Source organism: Cydia amplana, chromosome 6, assembly GCF_948474715.1.
Source record: "Cydia amplana chromosome 6, ilCydAmpl1.1, whole genome shotgun sequence".
NCBI classification, from domain to species: Eukaryota; Metazoa; Arthropoda; class Insecta; order Lepidoptera; family Tortricidae; genus Cydia; species Cydia amplana.
Window position 1 is genome coordinate 20188 of NC_086074.1, and position 23719 is coordinate 43906.

The 23719-nt window shown below is 44.4% G+C and overlaps 1 protein-coding gene across 1 annotated transcript; it reads left to right on the forward strand.

The window, feature by feature from the left end:
* On the forward strand, positions 1 to 23337 carry LOC134648610 (peroxisomal acyl-coenzyme A oxidase 3). The gene is made up of 14 exons (XM_063503093.1): positions 1 to 129; positions 564 to 701; positions 1415 to 1564; positions 1901 to 2066; positions 3995 to 4166; positions 4365 to 4504; positions 4711 to 4853; positions 5228 to 5330; positions 5793 to 5936; positions 6048 to 6281; positions 21191 to 21345; positions 21767 to 21898; positions 22568 to 22720; positions 23198 to 23337. The coding sequence occupies exons 1-14, from the start codon at positions 88 to 90 to the stop codon at positions 23306 to 23308; spliced, it is 1983 nt and encodes a 660-aa protein (XP_063359163.1). The 5' UTR covers positions 1 to 87; the 3' UTR covers positions 23309 to 23337.
* Positions 23338 to 23719: the final 382 nt, after the last annotated feature.

The following is a 23719-nucleotide window of genomic DNA, read 5'->3' on the forward strand; positions in this document are numbered from 1 at the left end:
GAGGCGGAGCTGCGGGCGAGCTTCCCGGAGCCGCCGCGCGGGCCGCTCACGGCCTTCAGGAAGGAGGCCTCCTTCGACTGGCGGCGCATGAAACTCGCCTACGACTCCATACAAGCTATTAGAACAAAGGTATCTTTGACTGTTCAGAATTGTTCAAGTGTGGCCTACATTATGATGAAGAATGATTTTTATTTCGGTACTGTTATAATGTTATAAGTAGGTATGTATGGACATTATATACCAAAACCTTATCAGCAAAGTTTTGTCTTTAACTGTTGTTGTCTTGTTTAATTATCAGTATTGATTAATGGACAAACATTACCTATATCTAAGCTGTGATTTATATCCGAGATAGGGGTACTAAAATAACAGTCTGATTGGGCAATTTGCTATGCAATCATTTTGGTTTTGTATGAATTTTGTGTTAAAAATGACAGATCAAATGGACTTTAATGCATAATAATTAAGGAAATAAATACAAAGTTTACAGGATTTTGTGGTTCTACATATTGATTCATCTATCATATAATATGGCCTAGATATCAAGCTAATTCAATTTTCAGAACAAAATATGGAGTTTCATGGAGGAGCACCCACTGTTTAAACATGCGGAGGCCACCGCGACGCTGGACGAGCAGAGACACATGGCCACCAAGCGCATGTATATCATCCACAACGCTGACCTAGTGCCATTGGAAGAGGTTTGTGATCAATTTATTATGTTACATTTGGCTAATATGTCACATAAATAAGCCTATTCAGATTTTTACTATATTTATTTATAAAGATAGTCTTGATATTCAAGTTTAAATTATATGAACCACAAGATATGTGCCTTTCCCTCAGAGAAGGGTCCTTATGCTCCACGTGCAGCCCCTCTCCTGTGACCCTTCTCTGATGGAAACATTCCCCATGCATGTGAAGCATAAGGAGGACCCTAATGGAAAGCCACATATATATGTAGTTGCAAGTAGTGAAGGGCTGATCAAGCCTGATATGTCATGTCGTATTAACTAATTGTGAGTGGCTACAAATGGAGACTGAAACAATTTATTATGCTTGTTGCTAGGACTATCTAAAGAATACTGAAGAATGATTGTTTGAAATAAATAAATGCACAAAAAATACCCCTACCATTTCCCTGCAAATGATGTATCTACAACAGTCGCCTGCAAAATAGGGATAATTATTTTCATATTTATTTATTAGGTACATGTCTCAACACAACCCTGTGAGGGTATTGCAATACATCTAAGAGCTAAGAACTAAAGTACCTAACATAATAACATTTTAATATAATACAAATAAACACTGGATAAGTTAGGCATTAAAATATAATTTAAATTAATATAGAAATATAATTTAAACATATCTTAGGCAATTTTATTTAACATTAAGTATGTTTTGTTTACAGATAGCCATGCACCCGCGGCTGTTCCAATCCTTCACAGAGGCCATGTTCATGTTCGACAGCTCGCTGGCCATCAAGCTGTCCCTCACCTTCCGCATGTTCTCCAACACCGTCCGCGGCAGTGGCCGGGACCACCACTTTCCACTCATTGAGGTATGACCACTGTATTCTCACTATTAACTACACATAATATAGCATGTCAATGGTTCTAAAATTAAACACAAATACCTATTAAGGTAGAAATTGTATGTTTGAACATCTCTCAATTACCCGTTTACATTAAATGTCAAATGTCTCAAAGCGGTTAAGGTTATTACAAAGATCCGGGTAAAATTACTTTACGGTTTTGTGTTGCGTTTTGAAGTTTCGTTTTTGACAAACGGGACCGGGTTACTAGTTTATTAGTTAAATGTTACAAGTGGGTATGAAGTACCTACACTAATAAGTTTCTAGAGATGCAGCCCATTTAGGGACAAGTGAAAGTTGCAGGCGAGCGACTCGGGCCGGATCGGCGGCTGCTTCGCGCTGACGGAGCTCGCGCACGGCTCCAACGCGAAGGGCATGCGCACCACGGCCACGTACGACCCCGAGCACGAGTGCTTCATACTGCACTCGCCCGACTTCGAGGCCGCCAAGTGCTGGGTCGGCTCGCTGGGTGAGTCGTCATATTTTTGACCGAAGCGTAGCGAAGGTCTACGTTTTGATTCGGGCATTTTGCTTTTGTATGTCCGGATGTTCTCGTCTACAGGTCGTAATTCTTAACCGATTTTCGTGAAATTTTGTGACCGAATTCTATGACTAAATAATTTTTTTTTGTCGATCCGGTTTTTGGTAATTTTTCAAAATGGCGGAGTCGTGATAGCTCCCGCCTAAACAAATAGTCGTATCGATATCATAAGTTTTTTCTTTTTGAGATATGTTTAGATTAAATGGCCAAAAATTCAGAAAATTTGTATCGCTGGTTTTGGCAGTATTTAGATATTTAGTTTTTACTTGAGAATGAGTAGCTAAATTTCGTCAGCTTTAGTAAGAACTATAATGGCGTATTTTGCAAACGTTCGCTTTTTTTGTTTGCATCGGGAGGTCCCTGGTTCCATCCCCAGTAATTGTATACTGCTACATAACTTTTTGTATTTTTTTATACTTAAATTTCGTATAGTTGTTTTTTATTTAATTTTTCTTTTATTTTGAAAAAATTAAAAATTTCGTATTTTTTATTTATCAAGCGCGGGTTAAGTGTATTCGTTTAATTTTTTTTTGTAGCTTTATGTAATTTTTAATTTTTTATTTATATTACATGTATAGGTGAACCAGGATCTATTGAGGGTGCGCCAAGTTGCGGAATTTCACTGGAACTAATTTTTTCATACTACACTGAATTGTCACCCTATACATGAGAATAACAGCGCCCTCTTGACAATTATCATATATTACTGGTCAGGCTATACTATACCTACCTATATTTTAATAAATATTTTTGCCATACATTTATTCAGTTTTAAGCTCTGCTCGCGAGGTCTACAGCTCACAGAGCCACTAGTAATAATCACCGAGCAAGCACGAAGCGAAACGTATCTCAGTAACAACTTGGGAAAAAAAAATGCTCGTGTCCGGTCCAGCTGTTCACCTCGACGCGTCTCAATTGTCAACCGATTTTTATTAAATTTTGGGAACAGGGTCGATAATAATATATTTCTTGTAGATTCCATTTCTTTTTCTTAATGGCGGAGTCATGAGGGTTGGCGAAGTACGGAACGGTAATATAATATTTTAAGAGTAGATTTCTTTTTCTTATAACTGTAATAGTAATAATATTGTACATATTCCCATCTGTCTCTAGTCTTGTAACTAAGGCATGACCATATGAGAATAGTCATTACCTTCCGGGGACACGTGAGAATAATTTGACATGGCCGCGGCAGGGACAGATCGGGATATTTCAAGGAATCGATTTTAACTTCTGAAATGCTCCTTGCATGCGTAATAAATATAATTATATAAACACCTTTTTCATTAAGTATAGAATTTGTTAAATTGAAGTTTAGTAGTAGTAGTTGTTCACTCAACACAACATAATGAATTTCGCTTTAAGGTTTTAAAAAAGCTACGAAACATCGACAAGTATACATAACATAAAACACAATACGTTCTAGATCTTTAAAAAAATCGGCCAAGTGCGAGTCGGACTCGCGTTCCGAGGATTCCGTACATTATGTCCGACTCACGCTCGACTGCACATTTCTAATAGGTTTTCCTGTCATCTATGGGTAAAGAACTATTTTGTGTATTTTTTTCAAAATTTTAGACCCCGTAGTTTCGGATATAAGGGGGAGGGGGGAATGGTTATTTTTTGCCTATTTTCTGAATGACTGCTAAACTATTTATCCTAAAATTATAAAAAAAATATATTTGAGATTCTCACAATGAGCTCTTTCATTTGATAAGTAACACGATATAGTTTGACAAACTTTATTTTTTAATTTTCTCATTCACTTCATTCACTCACCCGGCACGGCACGAGCGATTTAGATTTTAAAAGGTCTGAGGAAAAAGTGCAACTCTAATAGGAGTATTTATCGATAGGTAAGTGCGCGACGCACGCGATCGTGTACGCGATGCTGGTGTCGAAGGGCGAGAACCACGGCCTGCACGCGTTCGTGGTGCCGGTCCGCGACGCGCGCACGCTGCGGCCGCTCGCGGGCGTCACCGTCGGCGACCTCGGCGAGAAGCTCGGCCTCAACGGCGTCGACAACGGGTGAGCGCCGCCGGCACGTCGGTCTCGGTGACGAGGCGAGGGATTCTCTCTGATCGTCCGCTACTTGTGAGCGGTATTATCGTACCCGCCGTAGACGATATCTAAATTGAAGCCGGAAGACCGATATCCTTCTTTTTATGAATCTGTCAAAAATGTGAACGGATATTGTCCCCAATTATAGTACATGTTTCCTCTCAGATTCGTGATGTTCGACAAGTACCGACTGCCGCGGGAGGCCGCGTTGGACAAGTTGGGCGGCGTGGACGAGAACGGCGACTACCGCACCCCCTTCCGAGACCCCGCCAAGCGCTTCGGTGCCTCGCTCGGCATCCTTTCGGGTGAGGCGATATAAAATAAATAAAATAAAAATAAAAATTCTTCATTTCAGACCAAAAGACGATCTATATTTTGTTAGTAACATTTTAGACTTAACACTATGTTAGTAACCTATGTCTACTTATATACATATGTTAGATGACAGCTACGAAATAACTCGCGTTTTGGTGGATTTGCAATGATTGCATGGATTTGTGTTTCCGATCAGGTGGGCGCGTGCACATAACGTCGATCTCGACCAACTACCTGCAGAAGGCGGTAGTGATCGCCGTGAGGTACTCCGCCGCGAGGAGGCAGTTCGGGGAGGAGGGCGCCGCCGAGGAGACGCCGGTACTGCTCTACCAGCAGCAGGTAGGTGTGCGTTCCACTTGACTCACGCGTATGTAAATAATTCATTCCCATCTTCATTCCTCGGGGATAGCCGGGGATTGAATTATTATTATTCACTTCATGTAACGCATATAAGCGTGGGTATGGATTTGATTTATTTTTATCTAAGCCTAGGTCTTCGTCCCGCTCCATCGAAGCGGGGACAAATGATTAATATACCTACCGCGCTAATTTTTAGTCTCTGACAAAAGCATAATAGGAATCTCGTTTTTTAGCTCAGGATTATAGCCAAGGCATAAATGACAGAGTAAAAGGCGCCAAGTTTACGTTCACGCTGTCATTTCGTACCTCCTATAATAAAGTACGTAATAAAAACACGTGCGCGTTATCCGTAGCAAATCCGGCTGCTGCCGTACCTGGCGGCCACGTTCGCGATGCGCGTGTTCTGCAACTGGTTCGGGGAGGCGCACGTCAAGATGTCCATCGATAATATTATGGGTAAGAGCGATTATCAGTATCTGTGTAAAGAATGTATGAAGTTTTGTGAGGCGATGGATAAGCGTGAATCTTCTGTCGTTTATTAGTTTTTCTTTCTGACATTTTGTTCCGTTTTTCCTTTCTAGACCGTATCATGTACCTCGTTTGTATAAATACTGTCTATTATAAATTTCACAGCGTATTAGATTAGTCCGCTGTAATGCTGTGTACATTTTATGAATTAATAAAAAAAAACACTATAACTCATACATGTTTATTAATTCTTTCATTCGTCGATTTCTAGATCAGAAAAATAATAGCATAAACCGTTCGCTCCGTTTAGGTTAAGGTATTTATTTCCCACCTACCTAAAACTCCCGTAAAAAGTGTTCTACGAGGACGATACGTTTCGGAAAAGTTTTAATTTTTCAGAAATCGGTGAATCTAAGGGTAACATTTTGATAGTTTTTGTTTCGGGGACAGGTTCAGAGAGTGCGGAGCTGGCGGCGGCGCGGGGCGCGGAGATGCACGCGCTGTCGTCGGCCGTGAAGCCGGTGTGCGGCTGGGCGGCGCGCGACGGCATACAGAACTGCCGCGAGTGCTGCGGCGGACACGGGTACCTTAAAGGTCGGACGTCTGTTCACTCGCGAGTAACGTTTCGATCTTCGATATACCTCGTGAGCACCGCAACGATTCCCGGTCCTCGCGAATGAATTATACTTATCGATTGATTCGCAGCCGCCGGCATCGGCGATCTTCGCGACGACAACGACGCCAACTGCACGTACGAGGGCGAGAACAGCGTGCTGCTGCAGCAGACCAGCAGCTGGCTGCTCGGCGCGTGGGGCCGGCGCGCGCGGCCGGGCGCCGCCCGCTCGCCGCTCGGCTCCGTGCGCTTCCTCGCCGGCGCGCGCGCTCTGCTGGCCGACCAGTGCGCGTGGCACACCGAGGAGGAGATCGTGCGACCTGCCAGTTAGTAGTGTCAACAGCGCCACTTGCACCTGCACCGGCCGGGGTTGTCAGTCTGCACCACGTCCGGACACAGGTGGAGATCCCGGAACCGATGTGCCATCGACCGGTCGTCACCCGGGGTGACTACGCGTCGCTCCGGCTGACAAGGTGAAGCTCGCGAGGAGTGCGGGTAATCGGCCGGACGGTGTTAAGGTACGCTTTTTCAATGTAGTGCAGCCAAAAAACCCCAAGGCGCGACAGAGCGCATTGACTACCAAATATAACACAAATTTGTTGTTATTCACCAAAATGTAAGATCTGTTTGCGGTAAAACATCACTACTAGAACTGTTACCGTGTAACACGCGACCAGATGTACTAGGTTTAAGTGAAATTTGGTGTCGTAAAAATGAGATTGAACGCGTAAAGTTATGTGGGTATGCACTTGCAAACTGCTACTGTCGAACGCGCGCCGACGCCCATGGTGGGGTATCGCTATATATATTTATCCGAGACGGATTGCACTATAAAAAACGCAACGACCTGCATAGCATAGCACGAGGAATTTCAATAGCCGTAAATTCAATGTGATATTGAACGCATATTCAATATCACATTGAATTTACGGCTATTGAAATTCATCGTAATAACTTGATTATTATTGTATTATATCGAACATGTAATAGTAATTTTGACATTTATTTAGAACATTTAGAATTATTATTGTCTAAAATTTCTGACGAAAATAAAAAGTTTCTTATAATTGGCGATCATAATGTAGATTATAACTCGGACAATAGATTAATGCAGCAAGTCGATGACGTACTTAACAGCTACGGCTGCGAAAACACTGTGACGTTTCCGACTCGCGTAACCGCTGACTCCGCGACATCCATTGACTGCGGAATAACGAATTGTACTCGCGAACTCCTTAGTGTATCGTCAGTGGACACCGCAATTAGTGATCACAACGCGCAACAGTTTGTTATTACTATTGGACGAGGACTACAAAATACCAAAACAAATGACATAATTGAACGCCGGCTGTTCGATAGCAAAGGTGGACTGTATTTAGCGAAAAAGGGGCGAAAGAGAGAGTGAAATTTAGGGCCGATGGAGCAAGAAAGTTGGGATAAATTGGGGATAAATAATATGGAAATTGAAACTAAAGTGTGTATAGGTGTAAGCGAAGTTACCTTTGATCCGGAGACAGTGGGAACCAAATCGTTGGTCACCGTTGGAGACCGCTGGTGGTGATTCTGGCTTTCTGTCGCAAGCTAGAGGAAGCGTAAAATCGTTACCTGCAGTCGGCCAACTTAGACCTCAGATTTTCCCCGCCACGGATGAGTTCGGCGTCCTCCGGTACACAACACTGATCTTAATAATGGACTAAAGGTACTTAGTATAGTAGTGCTTTAAATAAAAGGTGCGAAAATAGACGAGAGCAACGAAAGGGGATGTGAACTGGTGGTAGGTTTTTGACACACTGGCTCTGTCAACTGTATGACAGAGCAACAGTTTATTTTTTAAATATTTGAATTTTAACTGTGACAAGGTGTTGCCACAGTGAATGCGAAAAATACATTGTAATATGAACGGCATAATTGAACATTTCCGCCCACCAAAATACACTAGTATTTTGACTAGACAAAAAGAAAGACGATACAAGTAAAGTTAGAACGATAATACTAATACTATACACAGAATAGACGACACGATAGTAGCGCTCAACGAGCGATTAGACGGGTAAAGGGCACAGCTTGACCACGGGCCGTTTGTACAATCCCGTAGCCGTGCGCACGGTCACCACACGACAAATCCCGTCGGACCCGGGATGAGTGTCGACGATGCGACCCAGAGGCCACTTCATGGGGCCTGTCTGCTCGTTAACCACGAGCACGAGAGCACCGATTTGGACGTCGGTTTGCCGGTCGTGCCACTTCATTCGCTGCTGCAGAGTATGCATGTATTCTTTTGACCACTTGTTCCAAAAGTCTTGGTGCATTTTCTGCAGCAACTTCCACCGTTGAAGTGGCCCTACCCGAACATCCGAGAGATCTTCCTCGGGCACGACAGATAAGGGCTCCGTTGTGAGAAAATGGCCCGGAGTGAGGGCCGATAAGTCATTAGGATCGGTACTGAGAGGAGTAAGAGGTCTTGAATTAAGGAGAGCTTCAACCTGAGTCAAGACTGTCAGAAACTCCTCGTACGTCAACCTCTGGCTACCGATGACTCGAGCCAAATGTGTTTTGACAGCCTTGATTCCGGCCTCAGCCAGACCTGAGAAGTGAGGGCTGCCTGGCGGATTAAATTCGAATTTAATCTCGCTATTCGTAGCAGCATTTCCTACGAGACGTTGCAGAACATTGCTCGCGCCGACAAAATTCTTGCCCTGGTCGGAAACCAACCGATTACACCGACCACGACGCGCGACGAAGCGGCGAAGCGCGGCGAGAAATGCGTCTGAGGACAGCTCAGTGACGAGCTCCGTGTGTACAGCCTTAGTCGAAGTGCACACGAAGACGCAAATGTAAGCCTTGTAGGTCTTGTTGCCTCGCCCGCGACCCAGAGCTATGTCAAAAGGTCCTCCGAAGTCGACAGCAGCACTCAGGAACGCTTTGAGCTGGGCTACCCGATAAGACGGCAAGTCGCCCATGAACGGCGCAGGAGCACCGAGTGGTCGAACACGGAAGCATTTCATGCATTTCGACGTGACTGAGTGGATAGCTCGTTTTGGGGACAGTATCCAGAAATGCTGCGCTAGCAAATTATGAAGCGTTTGCACGCCTGGGTGCATGAAACGCTTATGGTACTCGTCGATCAAGAGGGAGGTAAGACGATCGTCGCGGGGTAACAACAGGGGATGTTTAACATCGAATTCGAGAGAAGCTCGCGACAGGCGTCCGCCCACCCTCAAGAGACCCGCGTCATCGAGGAATAGAGACAACTTCTTAAATGCCTTCGGGAGAGAGTTCGACAGATTGTTTTTAACTTTCTCGATCTCCGAGGCAAAGTGGTGTTGTTGAACAGAACGCACGAGGAACATAAGCGCCTGTTTAATCTCCAGGGGTGTTAAAGGACCGTCCAACAGGTTGTTGGACGTCTTTTGGTTTCTTACGTTGTGCGCGAAACGAAAACAATATGCGAGGACACGTTGGAGTGTCCTCAGTGCCGAGAACTTGTTCATTAGGTTGTCTGTCCACGTTTCCTGTACTGAGACAGTGAGGACAGTCACCTTGCGCTCTTCGTGTAGGACATCCACGTCGACTGACAACGTTGACTTAGGCCAGTCAGGTTTGTCCAGCACGAGCCAAGATGGACCCTTCCACCAGTTACTATGGTGGACCAGGTCATCCGGCAAGAGCCCCCGCGACCCGCAGTCGGCTGGGTTGTCGCCAGTCCTCACGTGTCGCCAACAATCGGGAGGAATAATCTCCTGGATGTGGCTCACGCGGTTAGCCACGAAAGTTTTCCACTTGGAAGGGCAAGACTTTATCCAAGTAAGCGCAACGCTAGAATCGGACCACGCCTGTACCTTATCGATTTTGTGGAGAGGCTCCAGAGCTGTTGCGACCGACTCCACCAGGTCGGCAAGCAGTACCGCGGCCAGCAACTCCAGACGTGGTATAGACAACTTACGCAGGGGTGCCACCCTCGATTTACCACAGACCAACTGGACATACTGCGTTCCGTCCTCGCCTGACGTTCGAACGTAAACCACCGCGCAAAACCCTCGCTCTGAGGCATCGCAGAACCCGTGGACTTCGAGCGAAACGAAATCTTTGACCATACGACGCGGAACAGAGACGGACTTCAACGAGGGCAGCTGCGCTTTGAACTCACGCCATTCGGATACAATGTTCTCTGGCGCGTCGTCATCCCATGAGACACCTGAGACCCAGAGCAACTGCATGAGGTACTTCGCGAAGAACGTCACAGGTGAGAGCAGGCCCAGAGGGTCAAAAATTCGAGCAATTTCCGAGAGGATGGTACGTTTAGTGCACCGACGATCTTCGACAGCCACTCGAAAGGTGAAGTCGTCCGCCTGAGGTAACCACGAGAGGCCAAGAATTTTTAGAGAGATGTCCCCAATGGAGTTGAACTCCCGAAAGTCTTCAGAATACAAGTCTGAGGAGGGGACACCGTCGAAGAACTCCTGGTGGTTCGACGTCCACTTCCGCAAATGGAAGCCACCAGAAGCTAATATCGTCGACAACTCCGAACGAAGCTTCCGTGCTTCTTCGACAGAATGAGCTCCAGACACCACATCGTCGACATAGATGTCGCGGTCTAAAACTGCTGAACCAGAAGGGTATTCTTCCCCCGATTCCCTCGCCAATTGAGCAATGGTGCGGAGAGCTTGGTAAGGAGCGGACGAAACTCCGTAAGTAACGGTCAGCAGCCGATAGTCCCGGACAGGCTCATTGACAGACGGACGCCATAGGATACGCTGATATTCAGCATCTTCCGGGGACACTAAAATTTGCCTATACATTTGCTTGACGTCGGCCGTGAAAACAACATTATGCCACCGAAAACGAAGGAGTAAGTGGAAGATGTTGTTTTGCAGCTTCTGCCCTGGTAGTAGCGCGTCATTTAGCGAGATGCCTCGGTTGTCCTTGGCACTGGCGTCAAACACGACCCGGAGAGGAGTACTGGTTGACGAAGGCCTCAATACTCCGTGGTGGGGAATGTAGAAGAACTTCCCCACATCCACCCTCGGAGGGTCACACTCCTCGAGGTGGCGACAGCTTTCGTAGTCCTTCATAAAGGCTACATAGTTTTTGTAGAAGTCGGAGTTACTCAATAACTTCCGCTCCAGCGACGAAAATCTCTTAAGAGCGATGGCTCGAGAGCCCGAGAAGGTGGGTTTATTGGAATGGTCAGCGAAAGGTAGAGGAACGACAAATCTACCTTCTTCTGTGCGACGAAAGTTAGCGAGAAAATATTCCTCGCACAGCTGATCCTCCTTCGACAAGATGACGGTGTTCGGAGAGCTGACATCTTCCAACTCCCAGAACCTCTTAATAGAGTCGTCAATCGATAACTTGCCCACGACCAGTTGGCAACTGTTACCACGGAACCGAGAACGACAGATGTCCGTAGCACAGTCGCCAGCGTCACCCATCAGAATCCACCCGAAAATGGTGTTGAGGGCAGTCGCCTGGCCAGGGGCCCCATGGATTAAACCAGGGCGCAACGAAGAAGCGAGAATGTTAACGTTCAGGAGCAAGTCAACAGGTCCTGGAATGTGCCAATGAGGGTCAGCCAACTCTAAGCCCCTGATATGTCGCCATGATGAGACATCAACGTGATCCGTTGGCATTTCCGGACAGATTTTTGGCAACAAATAAGCCTCTACCGAAATAGCAGTATCAGAATTTCCAAGGCTGGACGAGACGGTACATGACAATGTGCCACCAGGCCTAGACACCACTTCACCGATACCAGTCACGGCATGCTTCCCATATTCTGCCCGGAGACCAAGCTTCTTTGCACATGCCTCGCTTACAAAGTTGCAAGCACTGGCACAGTCAAGCAAAGCCCTTACCGCTACCAAATCGCCTTGGGCATTCTTCACCAAAACCTTGGCAGTTGCAAACAAAGAAGAGGCCGCAACATTACTTGCCACCATTGCCAGCGGATTTGATGTGTCAGGTGGATGTTTCGAACTATTTACAACCACTGCCGGGGAGACAGGCACATTTACATTATTAAAATGCAACAGCGTATGGTGGGAGAAACGACACTGCTCACACCGCTGTTTTGACTTGCAGGACTTGACAGAATGAGATCCCGACAAACATAGAATACACAACTTGTTTTCTTTCACGCATTTAAACCGATCAGCGGGGTCATATTCTAAAAAGGTTGGACAGGATACGAGGCTATGAGCCTGTTTACAAACTACACACGTTGGAGCGGTGACCACCAAGGCCATTTTTGGCTTACTAGAAGGCTTACTACTACTAGGCTGAGGAGTACTAGCGACAAACCCCATTGACCCTGCAGCATCTAGTGCCCGATGTCTTTTTTCAATGAAATCCTGCAATTTCCCAAACTCCGGGATATCATCCGAGTTGTGCTCTAACTCAAACTGCTCCTTTGTGCTCCTATCCAGCTTTGACCACAATAATTGAATAAGCAAGAAATTCTTGTCCGGCAATTCGAAACCTTTCAGGATAGACAGATTCTCAGTGAAAACCCGATGAACCCGCTGTAGGTCACTAGCCCGGGACGCCTTTACAGGTTCACACTGAACAAGCTTGTCATAATAAGTTGTAGCAATTAATCTAATTTTATTATATTGCTTGTACAGCGCCTCATATGCTACCTTGTAATTGTCATCGGTGACAGGATAATTTTTAATAAGGTCATATGCCTCATTTTGAACGCTCGATAACAAATAATGTAACTTTTCAACCGGGGCAATGTCTGTTCGCTTATGTACTAATGAGTTGAATAATTGTATAAATGTTACCCAGTTGTCAATTTTCCCATCGAAAGCTTTAATTTGCAACTTCGGCAACTTCGGCAAGACCGGCTGCGGCGTCCCCGACACTCCGGAAGCCCCAGCGAAAGCCTGCTTTCTATTTTGCAAACGCGATCTCACTGCCCTAACCTTAGAGTCGAACATCGCGGTATGGGAACAAATCTCGCGGTGTTCGCTTCGCGGAGCAGTACTTAGAAGCTTTATTTGAGCTTCATGAAAGTTCTTCGCAATTGTACACAACTCACTCTCGTCACACAACGCTAATTCAGCATCCGACAACATTTGCAAATACTCAATTCTCATTACCTGATAGTCACGAGCAATCATCACCGTATCTACACCAGCATCCTCTTTCTCGACAGATTTATCACCGCCTGCCATATTAATAAACACAAAACTCCACAACAATTGCAGTAATTACACAAAAAAATGTTCAAAACAAACTGCAATTCACCTTCCACAATTTCAATGAGTTCAATGACTGGCTGGCAGCTGACAGTTGACACTTGACAATTATGAAAAATGTTGCCAGTGATATTAACAAGGTGACCGAATGATTTTATTAAAGCACCACTACACGACCAACTTTCTTGCTTACCCTCGAACTTTTATAAGTCTACCCTAAATTTTAAATGTAAAAGATGACAACACAAATTCGATAAGCAACTATGAATACTAAAACGAGAAACGACAAACCATAGGTGCTTTATCAAAATATGCGGATCGAAGGCCAAAATGTTCGATAGCAAAGGTGGACTGTATTTAGCGAAAAAGGGGCGAAAGAGAGAGTGAAATTTAGGGCCGATGGAGCAAGAAAGTTGGGATAAATTGGGGATAAATAATATGGAAATTGAAACTAAAGTGTGTATAGGTGTAAGCGAAGTTACCTTTGATCCGGAGACAGTGGGAACCAAATCGTTGGTCACCGTTGGAGACCGCTGGTGGTGATTCTGGCTTTCTGTCGCAAGCTAGAGGAAGCGTAAAATCGTTACCTGCAGTCGGCCAACTTAGACCTCAGATTTTCCCCGCCACGGATGAGTTCGGCGTCCTCCGGTACACAACACTGATCTTAATAATGGACTAAAGGTACTTAGTATAGTAGTGCTTTAAATAAAAGGTGCGAAAATAGACGAGAGCAACGAAAGGGGATGTGAACTGGTGGTAGGTTTTTGACACACTGGCTCTGTCAACTGTATGACAGAGCAACAGTTTATTTTTTAAATATTTGAATTTTAACTGTGACAAGGTGTTGCCACAGTGAATGCGAAAAATACATTGTAATATGAACGGCATAATTGAACACCGGCTATTTAATCATGAATCAATTTATTCATTCTTTTGGGACATTTCTAATTATAATTTTGACTTTATATATGATAATAATATTGACATCGATTGCAAATTTGATAAAATTATTTAATATTTTGACATTCTATATAAAACATTTCCCGATTAAACAGATGCGGCTAAAAAAGAAAAAATCCGTTCCATGGGCATCTGACAAGTTGTGTGAATATATCCAAAAGCACAGGGATCTTCATGAGATACGACGACAATATCCTGATAACCAGCTGATATCTGACTGCATTGATCACTACTCCCAATTAATAAAATCTGAAACACTAAGAGCTCGGCGGTCATTTATCGAAAACAGACTGGTGGAAAGTAAAAATCCATCAAAAGAAATCTGGAAAGTCGTAAACGAAGAGATAGGATTTAAAACAAAACCCCAAGTGATTTCGTTAAAAAAACAGGATACAAATGCCGTAATATCTCATGAAGAAATCCCAAATGAATTTAAGTCGCATTTTCTTAATATTGCTACAAAATACGTAATAAATAGCGATGAGTCACTGTCCAAACGATATGTCAGTAAACACTTAAGCAAATCTATTTTACAAAAATTCGAACCCCCTGTAGTTACACGTGACCTCTTGAATAATACAATAAAATCAATGTTAAAGACCCGTACAACAATTGAAGTTTATGACATGTCATTAAATATTATTTTAAGTATTTGGCCGATTATTGCGGATATTTTGGTGATTTTAATCAACTCCGTGTTTCGAAGTGGTACGTACCCAAATGTGCTTAAAAATACTAGAGTCTGCCCGGTGTTTAAGGGTAAGGTCTACCGTCTAAAGGTCTACCGACCAATAACCATAGTACCCACGATCTCAAAGATAGTGGAGTCCATTTTATCTTCTAGCTTGATGGCATACTTGGAAAAACAAGACCTGCTCACTGATAACCAGTATGCGTATAGGAAAAAACGGTCAACTACAATGGCAGCACACAAAATAATTGACTCTATTATTACGGGCCTTGATGAGAAGCACAAGATGGCAGGCGTACTGTGCGACTTATCAGTAACCGAGGAAAACCCCGGAAAACCTCCTGGTGGAATCAAGAGCTGGAGGAACAAAAGAAATCAGTGAAACGGGCACGAAGAAGGATACAGAACGCAAACCCAGCCCGGAAGACGCTAGTTTATGCGGAGTACGCCAAGGCGCGGGAGGAATACAAAGCATCTATAGAGAGAGCGATAACAGAGAGCTGGAAGGCCTTCTGCTCAAGACAAGAAAGAGAAGATCAATGGAAAACCACCTACAGGGTTATAAAGAAGTGCGGAAGGGAAGGTGCAACAGCCGGAGAGTGCCTTCTAAAGTCCCCAGCGGATGGAAATATACTTGATCCAGCACAGTCGGCCCAACTTCTAATAGATACTTTTCACCCCAAGGATGATCCAACACAGGATGACCAACAGCACATGGGAATCAGAGAGGAAGCATTAGCGATCCGGAGACAAGTCGAAAATAATGATAGAGCAGAAGAGCCAACCCCTTTCACAGTGGACGAGATGTTTACAGTGCTGCAAGGGATGAACCCGAGGAAGGCACCAGGAGAGGACGGAATCACTGCCGACATTGTCCTCAGAGTCGCAAGAGCGACTCCGCTCTTGCTAGAGATCTACAATAAATGCTTAAGCCGGCTGTACTTCCCAAGGATCTGGAAGAAAGCATACATAAGAGTGATCCCGAAACCGGGCAAAGACGACTACGACACCCCGAAGGCACACAGACCAATAGGACTGCTATCTGTTATAGGTAAGGTTTGCGAAAAGATGATCATAAGGCGACTAACCTGGGAGCTACAAAACAAGAAAGGTATAAACCCGCGCCAATACGGATTCATGCCGCAGAGGAGTACAGAAGATGCTCTTTACGACGCCCTCACATTTATACACAAGGGCCTTAAAAGGAAGCAACTGGTGGCATTAGTGTCGCTCGACATCGAGGGGGCATTCGACTCTGCATGGTGGCCGGCGATAATCACAGAGCTCAAAAAGAAGAACATAAGCCACCACATACTAGGCATTCTGTGCAGCTACCTTAGTGATCGCAAAGTGGAACTGAGCTACCTGGGGAAGAGGGCCCATGCTGAGACAGAGAGAGGCTGCATACAAGGCTCTATAGGGGGACCGATGCTCTGGAACCTCCAATTGGACCCGCTCCTAGAGGAAGCCCAAGCAGGAGGAAGGGAAATCCAAGCCTTCGCGGACGACATTCTGGTTATGGCGAGTGTGGACTCAACAACCGAGCTGGAAAAGGAAATAAACGAAGCCCTAAAACTAGTGGAGAACTGGGGAAGGAAAAATAAAATGAAATTTGCCCCCCAAAAGACCCAAGCAATGCTAATAACCAAGAGGCTCAAATACGACACACCAAAGTTCCAACTCCAAGGCATCGCACTTGCTCTCACCGAACAAGTAAAAATGCTAGGCCTAACTATTGACAATAATTTGAGCTTTAAACCTCATCTGGAAAAAGTGGTTGCCAAAGCAATAAGCCTGTACAAGAGAGTGGCAAGGATGGCTAAAGCACAATGGGGACTAAACCCGGAAATACTCAAGTCGATCTACATTACAGTGGTGGAACCGACAATATTATACGCGGCTGGAGCCTGGGGGGGAGTGCACAGCAGGGTATACGCTAGAAACCGTCTACATCAAATAACAAGAGCATTCGCAATTAAAATAGCAAAAGCGCATAGAACGGTCTCACTGGTGTCGGCAACCCTACTGGCTGGTATCCTCCCCCTGGACCTTAGATTGAAGGAACAACTGGAAATTTACGAAATAAAAAGGGGCAAACAAATTACAACACTACCTGGTCGCGCACTACAAGGAAGAGTACATCCGGCACAGCTCCCTCACCCAGCACAACGCAGTCGCAAAAAATTTGGATTTGTGAACACCCCGCAAGACCTAGAGTCAATTTCCGAGGGGATATTTATATACTACACAGATGGAAGTAAGATTGAGGGAAAGGTGGGCAGTGGGGTATCCTGCTGGAAAAATGGCGAAGAAGTATCATCAACAAGCTTCAGACTTGAGAGTTTCTGTACAGTCTTCCAAGCTGAACTGATGGCGGTACTGCGGGCTACAGCGCTGATCGTTCAGAGGAAGCAAAATGGCTGCATCTTGTGCGACTCTAGAGCAGCCCTACAATCGATCTGCGACCCTGAATCACTGAACCCAGTAGCAGTAGGAATAAGACAGGGTATTGAAAAGGCAAACGAGCAAGGAAACTCAATAGAACTGTACTGGATCAAAGCGCACGTGGGAATACCGGGCAATGAGAGAGCAGACGACCTCGCCAAAAACGCCGCGCTTAGAAACAAAAGAGCGCCAATGTATGACAAGTTCCCCCTATCTTACGCAAAGCGAACCATCAGAGACGATACCTTAAAAACGTGGCAGCACCTATTCATTCACAACAGCGGAAACTGGCGCCGGGACGCGGCTATTCTTCAGGGACGTTAGAAAGGCAAAGAAGATACTCGGAAAGTTAGACGCTGACAATACAAACGCTCAAATCCTAACGGGACATGGTGGGATAAAAGAATACTTGTATAGATTTAAGATCGGCCCCTCCCCATACTGTGTTTGCGACGACAGGACGATCGAGTCAATATCCCATATTTTGGCAGAGTGCCCTAGATATGACTACGAGCGCCTGGAGTGCGAACACGGTATGGGTAGAAAAATTACTGGAGATAACCTATGGGAATTGATCGAGAGCGATGACACCCGACACACATTTATGAGGTACGCTAGGAGGATCATGATAAGAGTCGCAAAAGCAAACGGCTCTAAAGCAAAATAGGAATCTTTTAATAATGTTAAATAACACAAGGGTCAATTAACAAGAGATCGATAAAACAAAACGTAGTAAAATCAATATACCTGTAGAGAAATGTTTAATGGTGGAGTGGTTTTCGACGCCTTAAAGCGTAAAAATATTGTATAGTGGCCAGCATAGTGGTATTTTATGCTTACGGTAATTAATGCATTGTACTAATCGTAGTTTCTAAACAAAATAAACAGTAAATTCAGGTTGGCCAATTAAAGTAATTCCTACTTACCTAGTGGTAGCGTTATTATAGACCATGTGTAAATATTGGGAAGGCGACCGAAGTCGATTAAAAACCTAACACACTAATAAATACAGTAGTACTCTAGGAGATATTGAAGAGTTAACAAAAGATTGTAAAATTGGCTTATTTCAGAACGATGGTGTGCGAGGCGTGCAAGGGGGAGTTCGAGGAGCTGAGGAGGCTCGCGGCGGTTGTTATGGAAGACCAACAAGCCGAGATTGACTCTGCAGCGATTAAATATATCGCAGCGAGAGTTAATCCGAAATCTGCTTGGGGCGGGAGGCAGAGGAGCAGCCCACCCCCAATACTCCCCCAACTGATGCCCCCCCCCCCGGCAGAGGAACAGGAGGAACAAGACAGAGATCCCGAGCTGGAGCGAAGAGCACCGGATGGGGTGGAGCGTGCCGCGCCGGCTCCGGGATCGAGCGACGGGGAACAACTGCAGGAGCGGGAGGCCGAATCGGAGGAGGAGGACGAGGCACACCAGGGGGAAAACAACCGAGAAGGAATACGAGTAGCTATACCGCTGGAACTGATCGGACGCGCAGGGGAACCGCTCGCGGAGCTGGAGTCGGACGACTCCACCTCGTCCTCTTCCTCCTCCTCCTCCTCTGCGTCTTCTGCGCCTCCGCCGCCGCCCTCTGGAGGCGCACAGGCGTGGCCGCATCCGGCCAAAGCGTGGCTGGCTCCCCTTCCACCAGAGAAGGAGAGACTCAGCCAGCACCGGAGCTCACGGATGACGAAGACGAGGAACCGTTCCAGGACTCAGGGAGCTCGTGGGCTCCGTCACCGGAGGATAGAAGATCCTCCGGAACGGAGGCCACGAGCCCAAACTCGGTGAGGGCAGATACCCCGAGAACCAGGCGGTGGAGGAATATGGAGCTCTTGTTCCAGGGCCCCACAGCAACGGGAGCACCGAAAATAAAGGAGGGACCATTTCAACAATGCGTATTCTGTGGATATCACACCAAGACGAGAAACATACACAGACATCTTCGAAATATTCACGGGAAGGGATTGGGAGCACACGAAGGCTCACAAATTTTCACCTATTATGGATATTTTAGAACGGCCACTCCTCATAAGTTCTGCCCCCCGAAATTCACCCCGCCAAGGGAAATCCTGGCCAAAATGCAGAGGGTCAATAAAATATGGCTGAAAACAGCCAAATAAGACCCGCGGGGGAAAGAAGAACCCAACAAAATTTTCACTTCATTTCATTCCACATCACCTTTCATGTGGTATGACTCAAATTGTTCACGTCATTCCTGTCGGACCGTAGGCAGGTGGTGAAAATGTCCACGAATGGAAAATCAGAAATCTCAGACACAGGCCACGTCAACTTGGGCATCCCTCAAGGGTCAGCGATCGGCAATACCTTATTTCTGTTATTTATTAACGATCTTCCGTCAGCAATAACGAGCGGCAGACACAACGGTAGTCGTGAGGGCCCAACCCCATGAACTGCTTGCTGAGAAAATCCGTGAGGCATGTGATCAGCTACAGTTGTGGTTTTCGTCGAATGGGTTGCTCTTGAATGTCGCGAAGTCAAACGTGATGATTTTTTCAGCTCGTGGCACTGCAGTACCTTCGTGTATTGCAAACGGCCCAATGCCATTGTGTTCTGAGAGCAAATTCCTGGGCTTTACGGTTGACTCGAACCTTGGCTGGAAGTGTCATGTTGACCAATTATGCAATAAGTTGAGTAGTGCTGTCTTCGCCATCAAGAAACTACAGCCACTTATATCACGAAAAGCACTGAAGGCTGTGTATATTTCCCATTTTCATTCATTAATATCTTACGGGACGTTAATATGGGGAAATTCCACAGATTCAAAGCGAGTCTTGATACTTCAAAAACGGGCGGTTCGATTGCTAGCCGGAGTCCAAGCCAGACATTCGTGTAAGGAGCTATTCAAGCAAATTGGCATAATGACACACTACTCACTTTACATATTTCAAGTATTAATGTTTGTAAGAAATAATTTGCCAAATGTTCAAACGTGTCGAGGTTGCGGGCAAACAGCTCCGATCCACGGATAGACTACGCACAGTGCCGCGTCGCATGGCACTTTCAGTCAAAAATCCGAGGGTGATTGGACCAACGTACTACGAACGTCTACCTGTAAAATTGCGAACCGAACCATCTGACGAATCATTTGAACGCCAATTGAGACTCTTTTTATTGGATAATCCATTATATTCTGTAAATGAATATATGGAAATGACCTGTAATACAATAAATTTAATGTAACTAATTTTTCTATTGACTTGTATTTCATTTTTATTTTTATTTGACGATCATTATGAGATATCCATGCTTACTGTATTGACATTGTTTTTTCATTTTATATTATTTGACATTGTAAGTTAATTAATTGATTGCTTATAATGGTTTTTAAATTGTGTATTGCTTGACATTTGTATAATTATAAATATTATAATCAATTGTTATTTTCCTACTTGACGATCATAATATAAATTCGTATAGATTAGTGTAAAATCATTTATATTGTAATTTCATATTATGAAATAAATAGATCTAAATCTAAATCTAAATCATGAAAGGCGAAAGGGACGATCTTCGCCGACACGCCATTCGAGTCTACCGAATTATTACCGATTATTACCAATTATTTACCGAGATTTGTTTCCACCTACAAAATATTACAAAGGAAGTAATAAATACAATAAATTCAATTCAATTCAATATCTTCAATAGTTAGTAACGGTCTTATCTTGAGTCTACAATAGGAGCTATTTATTCTGCGTTCCGTTCCGTTGTTGATTAGGTATAAAGATTTGTAGCGATCTCGGTGTCTATTTTAGTTGTATTTCCATTTGTCCCCACCGGGCTCAAATGCAATAGGTACATTCATACGAATCATTACCGTCCGTCCCCGCCTCACGTATAGTGGCGGTCATGTGGGGCGGGGACGAATGGGAATACATCAATTTTTACCGTATGTGTTATGTGATTCGCTTATTGTTTTATTCAGACGTGGTACACATGTACGAGTGGCTGACGACCTACATGCTGAAGCTGACCGCGGAGAAAGTGTCTCGACTCGAGAGTCAGGGCAAGAGCAGCTACCGAGTGAGGAACGACTCGCAGTCCTACACCGCTGTCACGTTGTCAGTGGTCTACGGGGAGGTACGTACGATACAATACATGCGATGCACTTTTATATGCCAAAGAATTCGACGATTTCATATGTTACATTGACATTTTAAACTTTACGACCAGTTTAACTAAATAGTGCTCTTACTAATATTATATAGATAGAAACAGTATTAAATAAGTATTTGTTGTTGTGATTGATTGGCATATGGCACCGACACCTATTCCGATCTATGCCCAGCGGGGACATGGGGATACACCTTCTATCGGTGTATTCCTATTTGGGCCCGCTGGGGACAGGTAGAAATAGTTTGGTTTCCATTTGTGACGGGTCAAATGTCTCATGAATGTTAAGGGCAATATTCTATTATTTCTATTCCCACTTGTTCTCGGCGACCGTAGATGAATGAGTAAATAATTTGTTATTGTTATTTAGTATCGTCGTTATTTTCAGCATTTCATCTTGAATCACTTTTACAAAACGGCGCTCGCGTTCGAAGATGCGGCGTGTAAGGCCGTGCTGCTAAAGCTGGTGGCGTTGTACGGCGCCTTCATGCTCGAGAGGCACATGGCCACTTTATACATTGTAAGTAATAAGAATACGACGAAGAAAAACTTAATATTTATTTTATTCAGACAGATCAGTTTTAATTGATACTTTAAATTTTTTAAGATTTTTTTAATTAAGATTTTAAGACTTTTTAAGACCTTAATTAAGATTTAGCATTAAAATAATGTAATTATGCTTACTGGTGAAAACCACTATGTACTTATTCTAAGTTCTCGTTAAGTGAAATGTAAAATTTCTTATGAGAATAATAAAAAATCTTTAATCCGAAATTTGACTAGTTTATATAAATCTGTTAAATAAACAAAGAAAGTGAAAAGATTTTTACGCTAAAGAATATTAAATTAAATCCAATAAATAATACTTACTTATAGAAGGGCTACGTGTGCTCTGTTATAGCATGGAATAAACAGCTATTTCAATTTGTTTCGGGAACTAAGCTCCGTGTTTCATATCTCAAATAGTATGTACAAATACTAAAATGACTGAGGCGTATTCGCCGATTTATTACCGAATCACCCTGCCCTGCCTTTTGATAAACTTTGCACTAAAATAGCAGCCGGATGGACATATCTTACAATGGCACTAAATACTGTTATAAAAACGGCTTTAACTTAATCAATTGTCATTTCCCGAATCGAATTTATCTCGAGACGGTAACACTAGTTTTGGTCGTATTATTTGTAGGGCGGGTTCTTCTCCGCGAACCAAGGCTCGCTCCTGCGGGAGGGGATCCTGTCGCTGTGCGCGGAGCTGGCGCCCGAAGCCGTGTCTCTAGCCGACACGCTCGCGCCGCCCGACTGGTGCCTCAACTCTGTGCTCGGATATGCCGACGGCGAGGTACGTACCGTCTCGTTTGCGCGCAGATATTATGCCCCGAAATTTGGTGTAATCCCATTCGTCCCCGCCCCACGTGACCGCCGTACATGAGACGGGGACGGACGGGAATGATTCATATGAATGCACCTGTTGCCATCCGTGCCCGGCGGGGACGAATGAGAATACACCCGAACTTGTACATAGATGAGAACGCAATTTTTCCCACTTCTCTGCAGTATCCCACGTCACGTTCACACGAATCTACTTTGGTAACGGACAAATTATAGAAGGGATTCCTTTCTATGACTGTATACTCAGTAAGTTTGCGCTACGGATACCTATCCGTAGGTACCTACCTACGTAACTTAATAATAAGTGTAAACACTAACATAGCTATAAGTACATACTAACAATATCTATGAGTCAAAGTTACTTGAAATAAATGATTTATTATTATATTATTATACTTCGACATGAATGCGTACAATCTGTCGCCAGGTGTACAAGCACATCCGGGACGGCATCCTGACGTACCCCGGAGCCCTGGAGCGGCCGCAGTGGTGGCGCGACGTCGTGCATTGGGACACCTACGTTCCTTCCAAACTGTAGACACACACACACATACACACGAACAGACAGCCGGTAGAGTCCATGAAATACAAGACGACATTACAATTTATAAGTTTATACCTTCCGGGTGCGATATGCATTACTGAATTGACAAAAAACAATTGTAATGGCGCTTTTAAATGAACAAAAATACTCCAAAACAAACATTTCTACTATTGAACAATCTTTATCCTCCAAGTCCAATATGTAATAATACTAATTATTACATTAGCTACTGACAAACGATGTATGATGCATTCCATTGTTATTTATCTGTATATTTTATAATACAATGAAAGGAAAGGAAGGAGGAAGGAAGGAAAGGATCTGCTGTATTCCTATCTGTCCCCGAGTCGGTCACGTGGTGCGGGGACAGACGTCTATATTGGGAATATGATATGACAGTGGCGC